A 20,761-nucleotide genomic window follows, 5' to 3' on the forward strand; every position below is an offset into this window, starting at 1 on the left:
CGTCTTTGATCATGCCACACATAGATGGAGAAAAATCCATACATACACTGCAAGATCAGCGTATAGTCATAAAGTTAATACCATGAAGCTACAGATAAAAATGGAGGCCAGACTCCCAATACCTACTTGAAGCACAAACTAAGTATCAGTATCTCGCTCTCTGTGGGCAGACTTGCTCTTTCTAAATAAACAAAAAATATAAAATTGCTCAAATTCAATGAAACCAATGTAAAATCTTTATTTCTTGACATAGGTATCATTAAAAATGATAAGTGTAGTTACTGGTAAAACGTTTTAGGAAGAAATTACTGTAAAAAATGTGAAAAATGTTTACAATGATCCAATGTCGGAAATCACGAAATAAACACTTACGCGTGGAATCTTATGTCACTTCCAGGACAGCACGTACTACCGCAACCACGCACTACAAAATTTTGCACCAATTCTTGTGATAAAACAATGATTATTTCCTGTAAACAATCTCAAACGAAATTAACTGCTTAATAAACAAAATAGTAAACAACCGCCATGATGGGCCGGATTGGGCCGATGTTGCCACATGGTACCGATTACCCAGGAATTGGGATTGTAATTCCCTGATTCGCCAACACATTAAGCCTAAATGGCCGACAATTTTGTGATTTTTTATTTAACTAGGTAATCTTAGTTTCAAATATTAATTATTTATTTGTTTAACTTCTGATTTGGTTAGTGTATTGGCTATTTCGAAGAATTTACAAGGAGATTTAAATCAGAAGATAGCAATACTACAGTTCACACTAAAAAGAGAGGTAGGGCCGCAGAGAGTGAGATAGATATAAGTAGGTATTTGACTCAAGTTTTGTTCCAAACTCTGCCCTCCATTTTTATCTGTATCTTCATGGTTAATACGTATAGTTTAATTTATATGGAATTTATGCATCTGATGGCAACGCACCACGTTGAGGGAGGGCGCTGTAGGTAAAACTTAGACTTAGAGAATTAAACCAATACTCCATAGTATTTTTTTCAGATCTTTGGAAAACTAATTATTATAATCGATTGTAAGAATCGTATTTCAATCGTAGGCTTATATCCGCCACTCGCCACACGAACTCGGTCACCTTGAATTTTTAATCTTTGACAATTAAAAAATTAAAACGTTATTACGAATTTGTCTATGATTCTAACGTCGTGTGTATTGTGATACGTACTGCCTGCCCAACAAAAAGAGAATTTAATTTAAAAAGTCGTCGATTTTCGATAAAGATGACCGATTAAATTATTCCATTTTGTACTTGTTAGTGTTTTATTACTAATCACAAATTGTTAGAAGTCTCAAGACAATATTAATCAGTTAATTCAATTTGCTTGGTAACTAATGGCTGCTATGGAATGTCGGAGTAGGTTGTTGATTTAGTATTCAGTTTGTGTTCTTGAGTCCTACAACTGGCTAAAGGTTAGTATAGACTTTATTCTTGTATTGTTTGGTAATATGCTTCGTAAGAAGCTATAAAAATACATGCTGTTATGTTCGCCCACTGACCAACCAAAAAGAAAGTGCAGTGGCGTATTTGATCGTCGAGCTTTCTTTTTCTAGTTACAGAGATAACAATAGTCGAAGATGACATAAATTCATCAAATCAATTCTTGATTTTATTGTAGATTTCGTACTATGATAATGTTGCATTGTTAACATTTGTTTTTACAGTCCAAATATAACTTGAGTTACTAAAAAATGTTCTCGAAGAAGAAGAAGAAGCCACTCATTTCTCCACCAAGTAATTTTGAACACAGAGTTCATACTGGATTTGATAAGAGAGAAGGAAAATTTGTGGGTTTACCATTACAGTGGGCCTCTTTAGTAGGTAACAACCAGGTAAGAAAGCAATTTTGAACATTAGTACACCTTAAAATTAATTAAAATTCTAGTAAATATCTAATGAATATTTAATTTTCAGATACTAAAGTCCACTAACCGACCTCTGCCTTTAGTAGATCCCTCTGAAATAACACCAACTGAAATACTAGATCTCAAAACTATTGTGAGAGGTGACCATCGAATTACCTCAGTTTCTTCCATCAGTCGTCCAATGTCTACTACCATGCCAAGTCAACCAGTTCAGAATGGTGTTATTCTGCCGAAGACTTCAAACGTTGCCAGGTCTAACTCATTGAGGAGTTCAAGCCCACCGAAGATCCGTAGAGAGTTAAGAAGTCAGGCTAATGTGCCTCCAGCTGTGCCGGAAGAGTCTCCCCCTGTGCCTCCAGCACCACAGCAATACCCCAGTTTGCGAAGAGAGCCAAGCAACTATACTTTGAGTAAAACGATACCTGAATCCCCTGTGGACTGGTCTCAATCAACACACGAAGCCACAGTAAGGGCCGTTCCAGAAGTAAATGATAATCACCGGGTGGGCATGACATATCTGAATGTGCAGAATGCTAATGTGCCTTACCAACACAATCATCCTCCTCAGCCAATGGTTCACAACATGCACCAAGGTCACAATGGAAATAATGCCAACATGGGTGAGCTTTTTTATTATTTTGAGGCTGTTCCTTGACTTCGGATTTAACTCAACCATTTTCATAATTTCTTAATATTATCATTGTTTGTTGTACAAAATTTAAATGTTTGTTTACGTTTTATGTCTGGAGCATGTCTATTTCATTTAAACCCCAAGAGGAAATAACAAAGGCAAATGTAATCTATTATGTGATAATTAACAGTTTAAGAGACCATGTCCTACATGCAATTCTCAACCTATTGTTTTACTATCGTCTTGTTTGTAGACAGTGAATAACTTTATATTGTAATCATTAGATTAACTTTTAATGCACAACATAATTTACAACAGCATCAAATTGCTCAGTATCACTAGGCAAGTATTTAATACTAGCTTTCTGCCCGCGGCTTCGCCCGCGCGTGGACTTTTGTCTGTCACAGAGAAACTTTATCACGCATGTCCCTGTTTCAAAAAGAAAAAGAAAAAGGTTCAGTGGTTTAGGCGTGAAAGCGAGACAGAGAGACAGAGTTACTTTCGCATTTATAATATAGTATAGATTAGTAATGTACAATGCACCTTATCTGTAGGTGAGTCATACCCAATGGCGCGTCACCAACACGCGGTACCGGCGGCCGCGGCGCCGCACCTGCCTCTCGCCGCCTCCAAGCACGAGCTGCGGCTCACTCACGAACAGGTATCGCGTTACTTTGTCATTATCATTGCATTAATGAGCAAGCCTTTTATGGTTATGCTGGTGTTGATAAACAACTTTGAAACAAGTGGTGCAAGGTCGTGAACGAACCCTTTTATGGAATGTTTTCTACTGTTACAAATTACAATAACTGTTTATAGCTTGAATATATTTAGATAATTCATATTTTGAAATTATTATTGTAATTTTATTTTCAACATTACTATGACAAAGCAGAAAGTTTCATTATCTTAAAGGCATGAAAATTGCTTTTTGCAGTGCCCTTGCAGAGCTCATGCTGTGGGATTTTTTAAAAGTAAACTTTCTGCATATAGGCTTTTAAACTATTCTCACAGTACCTACAAACAGTATTAGATCCAATTCATTTAGCAATCTGATATCAATAATTTCATCTGCAGGCAGTGGTAGGGTTTATTGGGACATGTAAAAGTGCTTTTTAGGGCCCTCGCCCACGGCGACTTTTTGTAGTGATTCTGTAGTGCGTTTAGTTACTAACGCGCGTTAGTCGCATTTGCAACGCACTACAGAAGCGATGCCAACGCGCTACTAACGCGCGACCTTGTCGGACGACATCGGGGAGAGTTACTCGGAAGGGAAACGTAGGAAGCGCGTTTATGTGGGCGAGGGCACACAGCTAGCGACCGCATTGCGACTGTATCGATACGAACGCGCGACAGAATCGCTACTGCATCACTACAAAAAGTCGCCGCGGGCGAGGGGCAATAAACACCAAGTTGTTTCCATATCGTCGCAGATGACCGCTGTCCCTGCGACGCAGGCGCGGATCCACCGTTGTGGGCACTGTGGGCATGCCCACAACCCTAATTTGCTTGTTTTAGTTATGATCTATTGATAAGATCGATAGGCATGTATGTACCTATGTCCGGGCATGTAGTGATCCAACTCTCACTTTGGTAATTTTTTGTGGCTGTGCCCACAACCTTTTTTGAGGGCTGGATCCGCGCCTGCTGCGACGACCAAACCCCGCAAACCTGGGAACACCTACTTACTCAGTGCCCTAGATTCAGCACACAAAGATTCGCATACGAAACCACTTCCCGTCAGTTAAGAATAAACCCCTACAATCTTGAAGAAATTACCAGTAAAGAAGACACAACAAAAAGCTTACATATCATACATTGTTAGCAGTCTAAAAGATTTTAACAAAACTCAAACAATCATATAGCCATAATCTCAATCACTGCCTTGCAATGAGGGCTATCGTTTTTATATGCCTACAACTTTAGCACTCGCCAATTGGTGCCACTGTCTTCGCTACTAGCAAGTGACAGGACCTTACTCTACAGTGGCGCTAACTGGTGAGCGCTAAAACGATAGCCCTCATTGGAGTACTCCACTAGCTCCAATAGCACTTACTTATAAAAAAACCTAATTGCAAAAATAAATGAGTTTTTATTCGTCCCCAGTTCCGCGCAGCTCTGTGCCTGGTGGTGAGCGAGGGTGACCCGCGGGCTTCCTTAGCGGGCTTCAGCAAGATCGGCGAAGGCAGTACGGGCGTGGTGTGTGTTGCCACAGAGAAGGACACCGGCCGCCGCGTCGCCGTCAAGATGATGAACCTGCGGCAGCAGCAGCGGCGCGAGTTGCTGTTCAACGAAGTGGTAAGTATACCGTCAGAGGCTATGAGGTTTTGGCAGTGCCCAGCGAAGTAGCTTGTCTGTTTTTTTGAGTATAGTGAAAGAAACGAGTCATAGTGAGCGGATTTCTAGATGACAAACTAGCAAGCAAGATTTTCTATGAATTATAATTATAAACCGTGTCAACTCGAGGTGGTCAATATTCTTTGTATGAAACTCCATACTTCAACACACACTTATCCGCACCGTAACGTAAACGCCTCGCCTCGCGATTGACAACGCGCGTATGGCGATGACAGCTCGCGAAAGGCGATACGGTTTTGATTCCTTTCCGAGCTGACAATCTGCTATGAGCTTTAACTCTGGGTTTTTGGAAGGTGCACTCACAGTCTTTCTACGATAGACCGAAATTCACGCGGGAATCTGAAATTAGTTAGGCCCTGAACCAGTTTGAAACTGGTTTGAAATGGTCGAGTCATGTGTGGTTTCTCAACGGAATCTATGGCAGAAACTTAGATGCAACTCAAAAGTAAGTAGAAGTTGCAGTTTCGTTGCAATTGCGTTTCACCGTGTGTTCTGGGCCTAAATTGAACTTTCAACTTTTTGTTTTTAACAGGTGATAATGCGCGACTACCCTCACCCGAACATCGTGGAAATGCACGCGTCGTACCTGGTCGGCGACGAGCTTTGGGTGGTGATGGAATACATGGCGGGCGGCGCGCTCACCGACATCGTGACGCGCCACGCCGCGAGGATGGACCCCGAGCTCATCGCCACCGTCTGCAAGCAGTGCTTGAAGGTGGGTGGCCGATGTGGGTGGTGGAGCACATGGCGGGCGGCGCGCTCACCGACATCGTGACGCGCCACGCCGCCAGGATGGACCCCGAGCTCATCGCCACCGTCTGCAAGCAGTGCTTGAAGGTGGGTGGCGGTGAATGTATACTGTATAGTCTGGTCCGGGAGCACGTAGAATTTTGTGGGACGCAACTGTGGGACGGGCACCCGCAGTGAGAGTGCGAGCGCGACAGCAACATAATTACGCGCGTGCGATAAGGATGGGTAGCTTGGGGTCATTGGACAAAATTCTACGTGCAATTACGCCCTAGCAATTCTACAGAGAACTTCTCTACTCCAACAGCCATTACCTCTACGAGCTAGGTGCCCTGCCCACTGCCACTCGAGTTTAGTAATTCTGTGGGCTATGTCGGTCACTGGTTTTTCTGGATATCATTTCTGATTAAATCACGCAGGGAAACTGAGCATATCACGCTCCATCGCCCTTTGGGTGACCTTGAGCCTTCTTATGAGGCCCATAGTAAGCGACCACGTCTCGGATATCCTTGGATATAAAATATAGCCAATCTTAACATTTTGCTGTGTGTTATTTTGCAGGCGTTGGCGTTCCTCCACGCTCAAGGCGTCATACACAGAGATATCAAGTCTGACTCAATACTCATGACAGCAGACGGCCGCGTCAAACTGTCAGATTTCGGTTTTTGTGCTCAAGTATCTCAGGTACGTAATCAGAACCTTTTGAAGTATTATGAAATTATATTAAGTATGTAATAAAATCAATTTAACACTATTTTTTATGGCAGGAACTTCCAAAACGAAAATCTCTCGTGGGAACACCATATTGGATGTCACCTGAAGTAATATCGAGATTGCCATACGGTCCCGAAGTGGATGTCTGGTCGTTGGGCATTATGGTCGTGGAGATGGTAGACGGCGAGCCACCATTCTTCAATGAACCACCCCTTCAGGTGAGTTTATGAATTGAACAATGTTACTTGATGAGGGAAACAGTTCAGCACCGATGAGACGTGTCCGACGTTTAGACAACAACTGAGCTGTCGACACGCCGTACCCGTCTTTTATAAGCCAAACAAGCTTGATGAGGTGGGAGAACCACGTCACCAGGTGCTTACATTTTGTTTGGGCTCACTTTATACTTGATTATCTGCGAGTCTCATAATGAGACCATGCCTGAAGTTATGTTAAACATTACTGCACTTTTTTTGTTAATCAAGATAATTTTGCAATTGGAATGATGACTGGGCCTGGGTAATGAAATCGAAATTTTATTTAGTCCGTCAGACAGATATTGAAAAAATATTGGAAACGTATTTTTTCTTTTTTTCATAATAGAATCATTACAGAATTATATCGAGTTGAAATGTCGCGTGACGTCACTTTTGAGTAAAAAATCTACTCAAAAGTGACGTCATGCTATATTTGAACTCGATGTAGCACTGTTATTATTTAATTATGAGAGAAAATAAAAAATACGAGTCTAATATTTTATAATTATTTGTCTAACGGACAAATAATTGAAATTTTGTCATCTTGGCTATTATTTATTTTTATTTATTTATTTAAACTTTTAGCACACATACAAACAATGCACTGTGGCGAACTTTATTATAAATATGTGTATATTTTGAACAGGCGATGCGGCGCATCCGCGACATGCCGCCGCCGCGGCCGCGCCACGCCGCGCGCTGTCCGCCGGATCTCATGTCCTTCATCGAGTGCGCCCTGGTGAGGGACCCCGGCGCGCGCCAGTCCGCCGCCCGCTTGCTACACCACCCGTTCTTACGCCGCGCCGGACCGCCGGCTTTACTTGTGCCGCTGATGCAACACCATCCACACGTGCAGCAGTAGAAGATTGCCCCAGTGAAATGTCAGTACTTTCTTCCATATCCGCAGCGACCCATAATGACCAAGCTCCGTACTTTCTTCCGTCTAGGCTGTGGCCCGCCGGATCTCATACCGTTCGTCGAGCGAAGCCGGCGGTCTTCTGTAGAACAAATAGGCTACCTTCCTAAAATCAGCAGCAGTAGAACGAATAGGCTACATTCCTAAAATCATTTTTTTAGTTCGTCAATTTTAATACCAAAAAATATTGGACACGAATATTTTTAATTGACAATCAACAAATAATTATAAAGTTATGGTGCGTTAAAGTTCCGCGCGACGTTCCAAAGTGCTGCATTTTTAAGCACTCGTTGACGTCACGGGCTTCTTCTTTTAGAAGTCTAGTAGTCTAGTTAGGCGCGCTTTATCTCTTTAAATTATCATTAGTTTGAAAAAGTGAAAGATACGTGTCGGGTATTTTTTGATAAAACTGACGGACTAAAAAACTTGCTTTTTTACCCAGGAAACATCCCTATTGCCCCAGTGAAATAAGTCAGTACTTTCTTCCATATCCGCAGCGACCCATAATGACCAAAAGTATTGGTCAAACTCCGTACTTTCTTCCGCCCAGGCCGTGGCCCGCCGGATCTCATACCGTTCGTCGAGCGAAGCCGGCGGTCTACAGTAGAACGAATTGCCCAGTGAGATTATGAGCCAGCTCCAGAACATTCTACCGAAGAAGAAGTAACTAAAATTCAATGAAGCGAATTTATCATGCATCTTTTCTGATGCTGTCAATTCCTAAATGTTGCTCACCCCTTATTCTGCCTGACCGCTTCACCATAATTATTTCGATATTCCTCATAGCCTTATTTACCATGAAAGCCCCTGTACGATTCGTATGGCGTGTTGGATATCCGATGTTATAGCACAGCCTTAGAATAAGGAAAAATGCTCCAGAGAGCCTAAGCCAGTGATTGCCAATATATTTTACACACACGACGAATAGTAAAAGTTGGCCAGCTCTTTCAGGTGAAAGAGTTTACTAGCTAACCGATGAATTACGCTACATAGTTGCCACCATGTCTAGTTAGCGAGTGATATTGTAACAAGTTTACAAAGTGGCATTTTTTAAGAAATGACCGGCCTCAGCTTTACCTTTACATACGAGATATGGATAAGATTATATTTAAAAAATTAAGAAATTAGCTAGCACGTTGGCTTAGAAAACTAATTGACAAGTCATAGATGAGTGATGATTGCCCCACCTTACCTTCTGTCCCTATTTTGCATCAAATTAGATGCATAACAGAACTATTGTTAATAATCAGAGTAGCATGACATACCAAAGTTGTTTGTATCACAACTTTCTCTTGTAATACCTGCTAATTGAGGAAAAGCAACAATGTGATTTGGTTGTGATCTGTTATGTAGAGGATTGATCACAATTTTGTGACGATAATATTTTATAGTTGATATTAAAAGTTTAATCATGGTGTAAATTTTGAATCATTATATCTTAGAATTAATTGACTGAATTAAAGCGCTTATAGTTATTACATGAATGGATGTCTATTGAAAGTATAAATAAAAATATACCTGTCCTACTTCGTTATACAATTTGTTTTGCTCTTCCTCAATGCGTGGGACACTATGTATGATAGTAATTTGTTGTCATTATTGTAATCACTTCTGATTCAGTGAAGTCATTCCATTTTTTTGTATTTATAACCAATTTGTTGTTGGCAAATCTTTTTTATATTTCTGACAAAATCATTTAGATGGTAATGAATAATATATGAATGTGTAGAAATATTTAAGCATGTAATTAATTAGTATTATACAACATTCCTTCTTTTTTTCCAATTAACTATTTATAAATTTTAGCCATATTTTCATATTGAATCATTTTACTTATTGTTGAGAGTATTTTTATTGCGTTTATTATCATTAATATTATTTAACAAGAGTTGTAATGCATTAATGATTAAGGCTACTTAATATGGCATATTATGATTATTTTATGTTTAGGACTGATCACTACAAAAGAGTAAATAAAAATCATAGAAATTGAAATTCTGGCATAGCAAGATGTTGAAAATTTAATCCCAATGATACTTAAAATATTAAGATGATTGCAAGTACCTCCTACTTTCTATTTAACCTTTATTTAGTAACTTTGGTTGGGCGGTTGTATTTTATGTTAAGACATTTACTTAGACTAAATTACCTCATTGTGTCATTCAAAAGTACCAAATGTGATATTAGTTCACCATGACTGTTTCTTCTCATTGGTTACCTTTAGTGCCTTCAACCATTATCTATATAGATACATAGATATATCCAGTGACCTTACGATATTTATCTACTCTCGTGCCAGAATTAGCGCCTTTATATTGGCAGTAAAAATTTCTAAATCAGTATTATTGCCTAGCAAAATTACTTTTTGTACTTATTTGTTCATAATATGGATTTAGTATGTAGGATCACTTTTCATTTGTTAGGCTAGTGTTCTTTTAATCTTTGCAGTGCAGCTATTTTTATAATCACTACATTCCTCATATATTTTCATTGTAAGTTAATTTTGTGTTTATATCATCAATGTTTTTTAGTTTTATCTACAGTCATAAAGTCACAAAGTCTTTCTTCAGTGCAAATATACAATCATAGATTTATCATTATCAATTTGGCCTTAATACATCTGTGATTTAGACTCCTACGGCGCATGTGCGTATGCCAATTTTATTCAACGTAAGTTATTCACGAAAGCAGCATTAGTCTTACTATCGATACTTTATTTGTTGTAGTAATGAATAGTGAGGCTAATATGTTAGACGAATACAGTAAAGTATCATGTAGTATAATACATTAGTACTTAATAAATTAGGCAGCTAGACTTGGTATCAAATTAAATATGAGATCGACTATAATTGTTTAGGTGATGAATCGGCCTTGTTAATAGATTAGTGCCTTACACAGCCTAGATTTAAATGATTTTAAGCACGTTTGCACTTAAAGTTGTTACTGGGTACTTATTTATATTACTATAGATTGTTATGTAGAACAAAATGTTATGAAATTATACACAATCCATTGTAATTCTTGTTGACTTTACTATAGTTAAGAGTGAACTTTCACAAAATGTATGTCTACAAAAACATGTTTTCTATTTTTATTGATTCGAGCTTACTAAACGAGAATGACATACCTACTTTATCGGGTCAATTTGTAATATTGGAAATCTATACAAAAATGTCGTCCATGTTGTCCCATCACAATAATGTATGTACCCGAGCAAGGAATCATGCATGTCAATGTAAATTATTATTTTGTAACAATATCTTTTTGTAATATGCCAAATATAATGGATTATGATATCACATTGTTGATAAGATTTGTTAGAAAATATAGATTTTGAAATAAATATCATGAGTTTTAATTCGATTTTTAAAACAAACCTTTCGTAATTCTGCTTATTTAAAGATAAATAAAATCATTTATTGATACTAAAGATCAAATTTATTTTCAAGTTAAAGTTATTTATAATTCACGTAATTAATACAAATATAAAGAGATTATTTATAGAATTCATATTCACTCTCATCTTTCTTGATGTTGTTTTTGTAGCCCTTCTCGAAGTCTTTCGGCAAAACGATATACCTGGAATTGGAAATATTTTCGTTATAATGAACCAACCAACTAACTTTACGAGTAAAATCTTCTCAAAAACACGGGCCAATTGGAACTAGGTACAGGCACAGAATAATAATAAGTACCGTACACCTGTACGTGTTAATACCTGTAATTATATTGTTGTCGCGACTATGCGCAACTATGCAAAATATAATTACGCGCAAGAGAAGGATGGGTAGTTTGGGGTCATTAGACTAAATTCTGTGCTCGGTGACCGGACTTTAGTTTTATACAAATTCCAATAAAACTACACTGGTCATCATAAAAATCGACCCACCCGCGACAAGCACTTTCAAACGTATGCATCCCCACTTCCCACCAATATTACTATACTATATTACCATTTAAAAGTCTAGTTCTAAACTTCATTTCATTAAAGGAAAGGTTTTTACCCCAAAAATGTGTCTGTAGAAGAATCCAGAGTCACTTCTTCAAAAAATAGGTAGTTACGTGAGCCAACTTTTATGGCTATAAAACTGTTAAGTTGGGATTAATCGCTATCCATCTGTTAAAGAGGACACGTGAGATCATTATTTGGTTTTATAACCATAAAAATTGGTCTAATAGATCCCAGAGGTGAGCCCAAAGTGAGGTCTTTTTTCAAGTTTTTCAAGTCACATTTATTGTTATGTTAATCGTTTATTAGGAAATTAAATGTGTTTTTCTTTAAGGATATTTATTGGGCTTTCAAATAACACCAATATTGTTGGGGCACCATGATTGTGTCAGTAGAAACGAGTTTTTCTGTAAAACGTAGGTGGGTCGATTTTTGTGATGACCAGTGTATATTGTTATACTAGCTAGTAATCACCTGTTCTCGCGCACGGCGTGCATGCCGGCCTCCTGGCAGATGGCGTTGATGTCGGCGCCCGACACGCGGTCCGGCCGCGCCACGAACTCCTCCAGGTCCACCTCCTCCGACAGATTCATCTTCGCCGTGATGGTGGAGAAGATCAGACGCTTCTGACGCCTGCAACAGAATGAGTAGTCAATTATTGGGGACGAAAATTAATAGTCCAATCACTGGGTACGAAAAAGAGGCCTTAGGCCTCAGCCTCGAGTTTAGCGGGCAACGGGGCGGAAGCGGCGGCGGCGCGGGAGCGGCAGGATCTTATGCGTAAAATCAAATAGACCGGTTCTCGAAAACAGCGGCGCGGGAGCGGGCAGCGGCGCGGGAGCGGGCAACGAGCGGGCAGCGCACTCCTTCTTTTGCCCACAATAAATCGAGCGTTAGGAATAAATTTGAATCGAAATAAAATTGTCGCCGTTGTTCAGACATTTCGTTTGCGAATAAAAACAAATATCTCAACAACACAACCCCGAACACAACACTTCGCCGCTAAAGCGCCGCGCGAGCTGCCCGCCTGTTTCGAGAACGGGTCTGCGTTGCCCGCCCCGCTCCCGCGCCGCCGCCGCTCCCGCCCCGCTGCCCGCGAAACTCGAGGCTGAGGCCACAGAACATAGAAAGAAGTTAGAAGGGCTATCTCGCATGATTAGTATCGGGACCGCTGTCGCCATTTCTCCCACTTTCTTTCTGCGCCACTACTAACANTTTTTGAAGTCGGTTGAAAATATATAACCACCATTTAAACAAACATTACAATAAGATAAAAGGTGCGATTTATGAAACGTCATCAACTTCAAAGGGTCTAGTAAACACTAGCAATAACCAAAACTGAAGTGCAGATAAATTACTTACTAATAGCTCGTAAGGACAAGCTATGGAACTATGGGCTGAAAGGCTGGTACAGGTTTTATCAATACCGTATAATAAGCCAACTTGCTGAACCAAATATTTGTTACGAAAGTGATTCTTTCACTGCTTTTACTGGTTTACTGTAAGTTGGTGTACGCTAAGGAAAGTTGGCAGACTGTGAAAGAAAGTATGAGAAGCGTAACAATGAAACAATTTTCATAATGCTTTGAATGCAGGAGAGCCCTTACAAATGGTAGAGTTTGCCAAAAAGCAAAAAGACTTTTGTACAAAACTTTGGTTTCGAAACAATGAGCTTTTAGGTACCTATTTGTTACGGTAGCGCATTTTCTTACATAACTTTTCAATTCCTATCATTGGAGGTCCGAAAATATTTCTCATACAATTTGATATCATAATGATCATTCTTCATAAAAAATTTNGTAAAGTCCAAAAAGTTACAAAAAAGCCATATTATGGCTTTTCAAAAAACTAATTTCTTTTCTGGGCTATTCACTCTAATGACGATTTTTAATGTCGAAATATTGCCAAATAAAATAGGCGATCTTTTTTTTGACTGATGGTCTGATGACATACAGGGTGACTTTGAAATCGTTGGCATCCTTTTAATATAAGACTACTCATGATACATGGTGCTCCTAAAAAGAGTTTAAAACTATTGTACAGTCGTCAGCACATCATCCTATACATTTGTCGGCCGTTTGGTGTAGTGGTTCAAGAACGGACTACTATGCCGAGAGGTCCCGGGTTCGATTCCCGGCCGGGCAGAAATTGAAATGATGAATTTTAATTTCTGTGACGGGTCTGGATGTGACTATGTATAATATTTATGTATTTAAAAAAAAAAAGTATATAAGTAGTATATCCGTTAAGCTAGCACCCATAAGTTATGGGTGTAATGCTTGTGTTATGGGCCATAACACAAGCATTAAGTTGCTTACTTTGGGGCTAGCTGGCGCTGTGTGAAATTGTCCAAAGATTTATACTTATACTTATTTTGTTGCAAAATAACACTTAATACATTGAAATAAGATGCCACAATATGAAGATTGATGTGCTGTCGTCTGTACAATATTTCAAATATTGAAATTTTAATTCATTTGATATGACTCATATTTGGGGAATCATGAGTAGTCTTATTTTAAAAAGAATGCCAACGATTTCAAAGTCACCCTGTATAATGCAGTTCATTCAGATTACGCAGCAAGTAAACTAATTGAATTTTCGCTATTCAATCATATACTCACNAAGTAATTTGAACTTAATTGTTTTTATGAAAATTTACCGATTTTTGGCTATCAGCTTTGGCCTATTGTAATCCTATTGTAATCTTTTTTTTTTTTGATACAAATAAATTGTTGTGTGCTATTTTAATAGTGATACTTGTGAGTATTATTCATAATTATCACCAATAAAACAAGTACAATTTAGTTTTCGCCAAAATGAGAAAAAAAAACCCAACAATAGGTGAAAGTCAAAATCACAAAATTAAGCCTATCTCCTAAACTAAGCAAGATCGTAGAACATTGTAATGGGGATGATTTGGATACACCTTGATATAATTAATCTAAATTTTAGGTTTATATGTCAACTGCCTGGCCACCCTGTACTTATATTCCCCTTTGAGAAAAATCAATATAATTATTTCACGAAATTAAGAACACGAGTAGACTGCACAACTGCACAGGGCTACTATCGTTGTTGTTATTATTTAAATAATTTATTTTCCATTCAATTGTCTCCTTACATCACGATATAATGTAGTACCTTGTCTTATTTTATAGTTTTGCCAACCTGAGCCTAATACCTGTAAATAATTTTAAAAAAATCCGTTTAATAAAAGATACATACGACAGAATAAATAGAAATTATTTTTTCCCGAGGTATCGCACCGTCTATTAAATATTTATAGCCAGACTTTTTAATTGCATAATCCTTCGGATTAAAATGTTTGGAGCATATGGTGCTACATTTTGTAGGAATCCAATCTTCCCGTCCTGTAGCATCTATCCACAATTGCCGTGTTTCTGGATTCTTAGGAAATCTTGAAACAAAACATGATAAATAACCAAAATTAGTAAATATAATTAATGATTAAACGAACTTAAAAAGTGAAGTTCTATCATNTATTTGTTGACATTTAATCAACGACTAGAAATAATTTCGTATTTAATAAGCTATCTTACATATAATTACATTATAATTCAACTTCCGTAAATGTATTATTTACACTTAACATTTATCGATAAAGTATGTTTCGAAACATTAATGGTACGCGTCACTAGTGCCACTACTACGTAATGTGGTCAGTGGCAGGACGCAACGCCATCGCTAACGCACTATATATTGAGCAGTCTTACTGCCATCGGTAAAATCTTAGGCGTACGTAGCCAGTAATGTATATTTTTTAGAATTTTAATATTGAAGCTCTCATTACGATCACGTTTTAGCAGTTTTTGTCTAAAATATAACTAATTCTAATAAGTTGTAGACTTACCGATGATAAGAAACTCCTTCTTTGGCTACACTAGTTTTCTGACTTCTTGCTCTGCACGTTATGATAGCACAAGACGGCATATTTGATCGTTTTTTGCACAGCCATTGACGACACTCTCTGCGATAAATTCACCGAGTGACTAAACTGTGTGATCGCGTATTTATGTGAAGTTTGAGCGTCTGCTCATAATTGAAGCGCACCTGCCCCGCCTACAAGGCCCTTCTAACTTCTTTCTATGTTCTGTGGCTGAGGCCATAGCCTAGGCGCAGACGACCACCGATTTTTAGTCGGCCGATAGTTGGGCCCGATTCTAATTTGTAAGAACAATCAATCTGTGTAATGTACGCAGTCCCATACATGCCTGCCTATACTAAACTATAGGCCGACGAAAAAATCTGTGGTCTGTGCCTAGGCTTGCCAAAATGTTTTAATTTGTATTGATTAAGTATATGCTAGACACTTCCTCGAGGAGTCGGAGGGCTATGAGTCTCCTCGCCTCGCCTAATAGCCATCGAGGTCGAAAAACTTAATACAAATTAAAACATTTTACTTTCGACATTTTGTACGACAAAATACCTATTGACTGGACTAGAATGACATAAATTGATGTTTTGGAAAATGTATAAGTACAGAAAATTATCGAAAATTGGAATAGATTTATCTTTTTTTAGACTTTTGTGCAGTAAACTAAAAATTCATCTACAAAAATTTATGAACAGTCATTATGACAATCCGTTGGTAATTTATTTACATGAGATAGGATGTTGATCTTACCTGTCTGGAAGTGGGAACTCAATTTTTCTATCCAGACGACCAGGTCTCAGCAGGGCAGGGTCGAGAGTGTCAGCTCGATTTGTCGCCATTATTACCTAAAAAGTATAAGTACAGTTTTAATTTCATGTAAGTGCACAAAAAAGGTGAAGATATTATTTCATTTTCAAAATGTAAATTCAAGCTGCAGAATATTATTACTTACTTTTACATTGGTGGTCTGATCAAACCCATCCATCTGGTTCAAGAGTTCCAGTAGGATTCTCTGGACTTCCCTGTCAGCACCAGTTTGGGCATCAAATCTGAAATTGTAAAAAAATATTTAGGACTTGTTTGCAAGAAACACACGATAATATGAACTCAAAAGACATACAGATTATTAGACTGCAAAGGAGAAGCATGCAACAGAAAATAAGGGAGTAAGTAGTTTTTTTACTGATCTAGTATATTAACAAGAAAAACAATTCAACTCAAGTCAACTAGACTTTCCGAGTCCTAAAGACTAATGGCGTAAATCTTCTTCGGCTTACCGTTTAGTTGCAATAGCATCAATTTCATCAATGAAGATGATGGCGGGGCTGTTCTCTTTAGCTAGACGGAACACGTCACGTACCATCCGCGGGCCCTCGCCCAGGTACTTTTGCACGAACTCAGAGCCCACCACACGGATGAAGGCCGCTGTAAACAAGCAATCATGAGTACCACTACATAACTCAAAAATTAGTATATTATTGATATGGCAGGAAAGACCCACTGTTCAATAGAGAGATCACTGCTCAAAACAGTGTATAAAATAATAAATGTATGTATTTTCTGTAAGGCTTTTCTAAAGCACACAAGAGGCTTTTCAAGACCACAAGATAAGCGGAGGGAAGGGTTTTGGAAGGAGTGAAGGGTAGTAGTGGATGCGGGCAGTGCAGGATTCGTTCGTCGTTGTGGAAATCCTTGGGGGAGGGCTTTGTCCAGCAGTGGACGTCATTTGGCTGTAACGACGAAGGGTAGTAGTATATCTTTGCAGCAGCTATTATTAACTCTATCATCTGAAAAAGACACCTTTACAAAAGGTAATTTTGTAAAATTTAGTAAATAATTTTGTAAAGTTTTAAATTGGATGATAATGTGAATTTTAAGTATAATAACCTGTAGTATGATGCGCCACAGCCTTCGCCAACATAGTTTTTCCACAACCAGGAGGTCCGAACATGAGCACACCTCGCGGAGGCTCAATACCGATCTGTCTGTACAGTTCCACGTGGGTCAGAGGCAGTTCCACGGCTTCCCTGATTTCTTGCTTCTGAGTGTCCATACCACCAATGTCTGAGTATTGCACATCGGGCTTCTCATCTGTGAAAGTAGATATTTTTGTTACATTAGTTAATCTTAAAAATAAAAAAAACATTATTTTGGGGATTTGTATTGTCAGTCATAATTTTAATGGTGTATTTAAATTGAAGTGGCTTTTAAAAAAATAACCATCGATAAATAAATAAAAGATAACAAAGGACTTGTTTTCACTAAGAAAAAACATTTTGAAATAATTGATATAGATTTAGGGCCAGTTTAATCAGTTTCAGTTCAGATAAAGTAAAAGCAATCTTTATTTTTAAATTATCTAAAACGTTTACAGGAAGAAACCATAAAAAGTAGGCCTAATTTAAGATGAAATAAAATAAAAAGAAACTACATACTTTAAAATATAGTGTTATTTACCTGCTTGCAGCATAGAAATTGAGCTATCGGCTTCCGGAGGGAGGACGTCTACTAGTGCATTGGAGTGCTTGTGGAGCGCCACTGACGCGGACGGCTTCAGCAGCTCGCGGTCAATCGTGGACAAGATGCGCACATAGTAGTTCGATCCTGTGGTGCTGCCCACTGGAAAATTATTAAGATAATTAAATACACATAATTTTTTATTATGCTAGGTCATTGTGTCTATAGTGGTATTTGTTGTTCTTTTTAATGCCAATGACTTAGATTTGGATTTTGGATATCTACCACAGTTCCTCTAATATCAACAGTCTAAAAATTACTATAGATAACCAAATTCTATCCTTTTTGCACTGGGGCCGTTCAAGTATTACGTAAGCACCAAGGGGGGGTGGGGGGTCTCTGTTTTGCTTATTTTGGATGACATGGGGGGTAGGGGGGTCTAGATGATGATTACGTCATCGTTAGTTATTTACGTTTTTTCCGGGATTCCCGCAAATCGCTTTGAGAACTGATTAGGGGAAGTGCTGTGTGGGGANTGGGCTGGAAAACGTAGCGTGGGCAGGCCTCCTACTAGGTGGACCGACGATCTGGTAAAGGTCGCGGGAAGAGCCTGGATGCGGGCAACGCAGGACCGTTCATTGTGGAAAACCTTGGGGGAGGCCTTTGTCCAGCAGTGGACGTCATTTGGCTGAAACGATAGGGGAATTACCGCACATTAGGGAAATTACCGTGCGCTGTTCACTTGTCTAATAATTAACTCTCGTGCCGACACTGCCCATTGAAATTTGAGTCGTAGTCCGCATATTATTATACGCGAGGCCGGCCTCCCGCGCGCGTTTTGTTTGGGTACTAAACGTATTGTAAGCACTGAAAGTTACCATTTGTGTTTATGTTGATGCATAAATTGATGCAATTATGTTTGTTATGTTCTTTATTTCTGATAATATTTTTTTGTCCCTTACTCTATGTGTATCAGTTAAACCTAATATTTTCATGAATTTTCCTATTTTAAAAATGACAATATAAAAAACATTTATAACTGAAAATGTTTACGTAAGCATAGGGGGAGGGGGTAAGTGAATGCTTACTTTTGATGACATGGGGGGCGGGGGGGTAAAAAATGGTAAGAATTCTGCTTACGTAATACTTGAACGGCCCCACTCATGTTGTGTTCTAAATAGAAATAAATGATTTTATGTTCATAAAAAGAGCACAGAAAGCTTAATCACTCACCTATTCCAGTATTTTGATCAACAGCCTCCAAGAACTGTCCAATGACTAATGGGACAGACTGAATACGCTTCACTTCCTCTTGCGCATGCAAATATTCCTTCTTGAGGTTCCTTTGTTCGTCTTTGATGTACTCTTCTTGCACTTCCAAGAACTCCAGCATGCGTTGCAATTTCTGTATGAGAGATGTGTTGTTTAGTAATTGCCTGATCATGTTAGCATTAACTTTATTTAGGTTACATTTAGTTCTTGAATTGTGGAACTATTGACATACCTTGTATTTAGTGTATAAATCTTCAGATTCGAGTTCATCAAACGATTGTGGACCAGCAAAAGCAAGACCCTTTGCGTCGGTTGCTTGGTCATCCTGTAACAATGGATGCAAAACATAGAACACATGACAGTTTTCTTGTGGATCGTGAATGAGCAATTGAAACATACCTTTTCAGGCAATATGATGCCAATTTCCTCCATTTTCAATCAATATTTTTATTACAATGAAATTCAATAAAACTGCGAATGGTGTCCGACACAGACCCGAATTTTTAAAACGTCAAACGAATGTCAAACAAAATAAGCTTTGTCACGCACGTTCCGTTTTACGAAAAATATTTTTTCAAAGTCTTTTTCGAAACCATTTCGAAACAATACAACAAAGCTATTCAACTTTATACAAAAACACAACTTAATGAGTAATGTAATTCTAAGTAGTTAATTTTGTTACCTATAATCTCGTTTTCTCACTTTTACACCTAATCATTTAATCAAAGCACTATTGAGATATAGCCTTGCGAGTGAAAAAAAAAAACTTAAGGATTTATATGACTTGGCGGGAAAGTGAAATGTGTAAGTTTTTTTTTTTCCTTTTTTTGGCTTTACAAAATGTGTGTAAGAATTTCAGAGCCCCGATTACGGTAATTTTTAACGTCTACAATCCAGACACGCTTTTCGATTCTGCGATACGATTGGTCGTTCGTCAGCTGTTTTGACCAATCGTATCGCAGAATCGAGAAGAGTGTCTGGATTGTAGACGTTAAAAGTTACCGTTATCGGGGCTCTGTTTTATTTTATAAAATGACTGATTATATTTAATTAGCGTTCGTGAACGTCAACGAGTGAAGGCAAATGAAACATAACAGTAAAAAATCACTTCAAGTTAAGTACATATATCCGCTTGAGGTTTTAGTACCGTGTTTTAGTGGTTTTAGTAACGTGCCAGATTTTTACTGAAACTTAGGGGAATGGGGAGGTTATCATCTACTTATCAGTCATTTATTGTTCATTATTTCATTAATTGATCCTTATCTACTTAAATATCTATTTAACACTTACTATACTACTAATAGCTCTTATTAGTTTCGGAAAAAAGTGGCTGTGACATACGGACGGACAGACAGACAGACATGACGAATTTATAAGGGTTTCGTTTTTTGCCATTTGGCCATGTCTGTCGTACCTACCAATTTTTTGGCCATGTCTCGTTCTATCGCAAAGAATTATTTTGATGAGAGCGAGAGGAAAAACGGAAATGGGAAGCTGGAACTGTGGCCGATAGTAGGTACATATTATACAGATCCAAAATAAAAAAATAATCATTAATAAAAGAGGAAAAATGAAATTTATCAATATTATTTTATTAAATAATAAACAATATTATTTATTAATAAGTAAAATACGTACATAATATTATCTAAACTAAAACAAAACAATGAG

General features: G+C 38.2%; 2 protein-coding genes across 4 annotated transcripts; one reads left to right on the plus strand and one right to left on the minus strand.

Annotated features, from left to right (window-relative positions):
* The first annotated feature begins 1,152 nt into the window (after positions 1-1,152).
* mbt (serine/threonine-protein kinase PAK mbt) lies at positions 1,153-10,269 on the plus strand. Of its 3 annotated transcripts, XM_028300711.1 has the most exons (11): positions 1,153-1,438; positions 1,691-1,858; positions 1,941-2,511; positions 3,077-3,183; positions 4,629-4,820; positions 5,413-5,502; positions 5,625-5,717; positions 6,189-6,311; positions 6,395-6,559; positions 7,245-7,459; positions 7,984-10,269. In XM_028300711.1, coding segments are annotated over exons 2-11 (1,698 nt in total). In that variant the 5' UTR covers positions 1,153-1,438; positions 1,691-1,717; the 3' UTR covers positions 7,985-10,269. The 3 variants fall into 3 exon arrangements, with proteins under 3 accessions (XP_028156512.1, XP_028156511.1, XP_028156514.1); XM_028300710.1 differs by having other exon boundaries at positions 7,245-10,269; XM_028300713.1 differs by lacking the exons at positions 1,153-1,438; positions 5,625-5,717 and having other exon boundaries at positions 1,718-1,858; positions 5,413-5,595; positions 7,245-10,269.
* A 668-nt stretch (positions 10,270-10,937) lies between these two features.
* Rpt3 (26S proteasome regulatory subunit Rpt3) lies at positions 10,938-19,622 on the minus strand. The gene is made up of 10 exons (XM_028300727.1): positions 19,490-19,622; positions 19,323-19,415; positions 19,052-19,223; positions 17,819-17,980; positions 17,249-17,452; positions 16,639-16,786; positions 16,314-16,410; positions 16,112-16,206; positions 11,938-12,096; positions 10,938-11,093 (listed from the first exon to the last, which is right to left on the minus strand). The coding sequence occupies exons 1-10, from the start codon at positions 19,520-19,522 to the stop codon at positions 11,009-11,011; spliced, it is 1,248 nt and encodes a 415-aa protein (XP_028156528.1). The 5' UTR covers positions 19,523-19,622; the 3' UTR covers positions 10,938-11,008.
* Positions 19,623-20,761: the final 1,139 nt, after the last annotated feature.

The sequence above is a fragment of the Ostrinia furnacalis genome, unplaced genomic scaffold (assembly GCF_004193835.3).
Source record: "Ostrinia furnacalis isolate ACB-3 unplaced genomic scaffold, ASM419383v2 OfSCF0780, whole genome shotgun sequence".
NCBI lineage: Eukaryota > Metazoa > Arthropoda > Insecta > Lepidoptera > Crambidae > Ostrinia > Ostrinia furnacalis.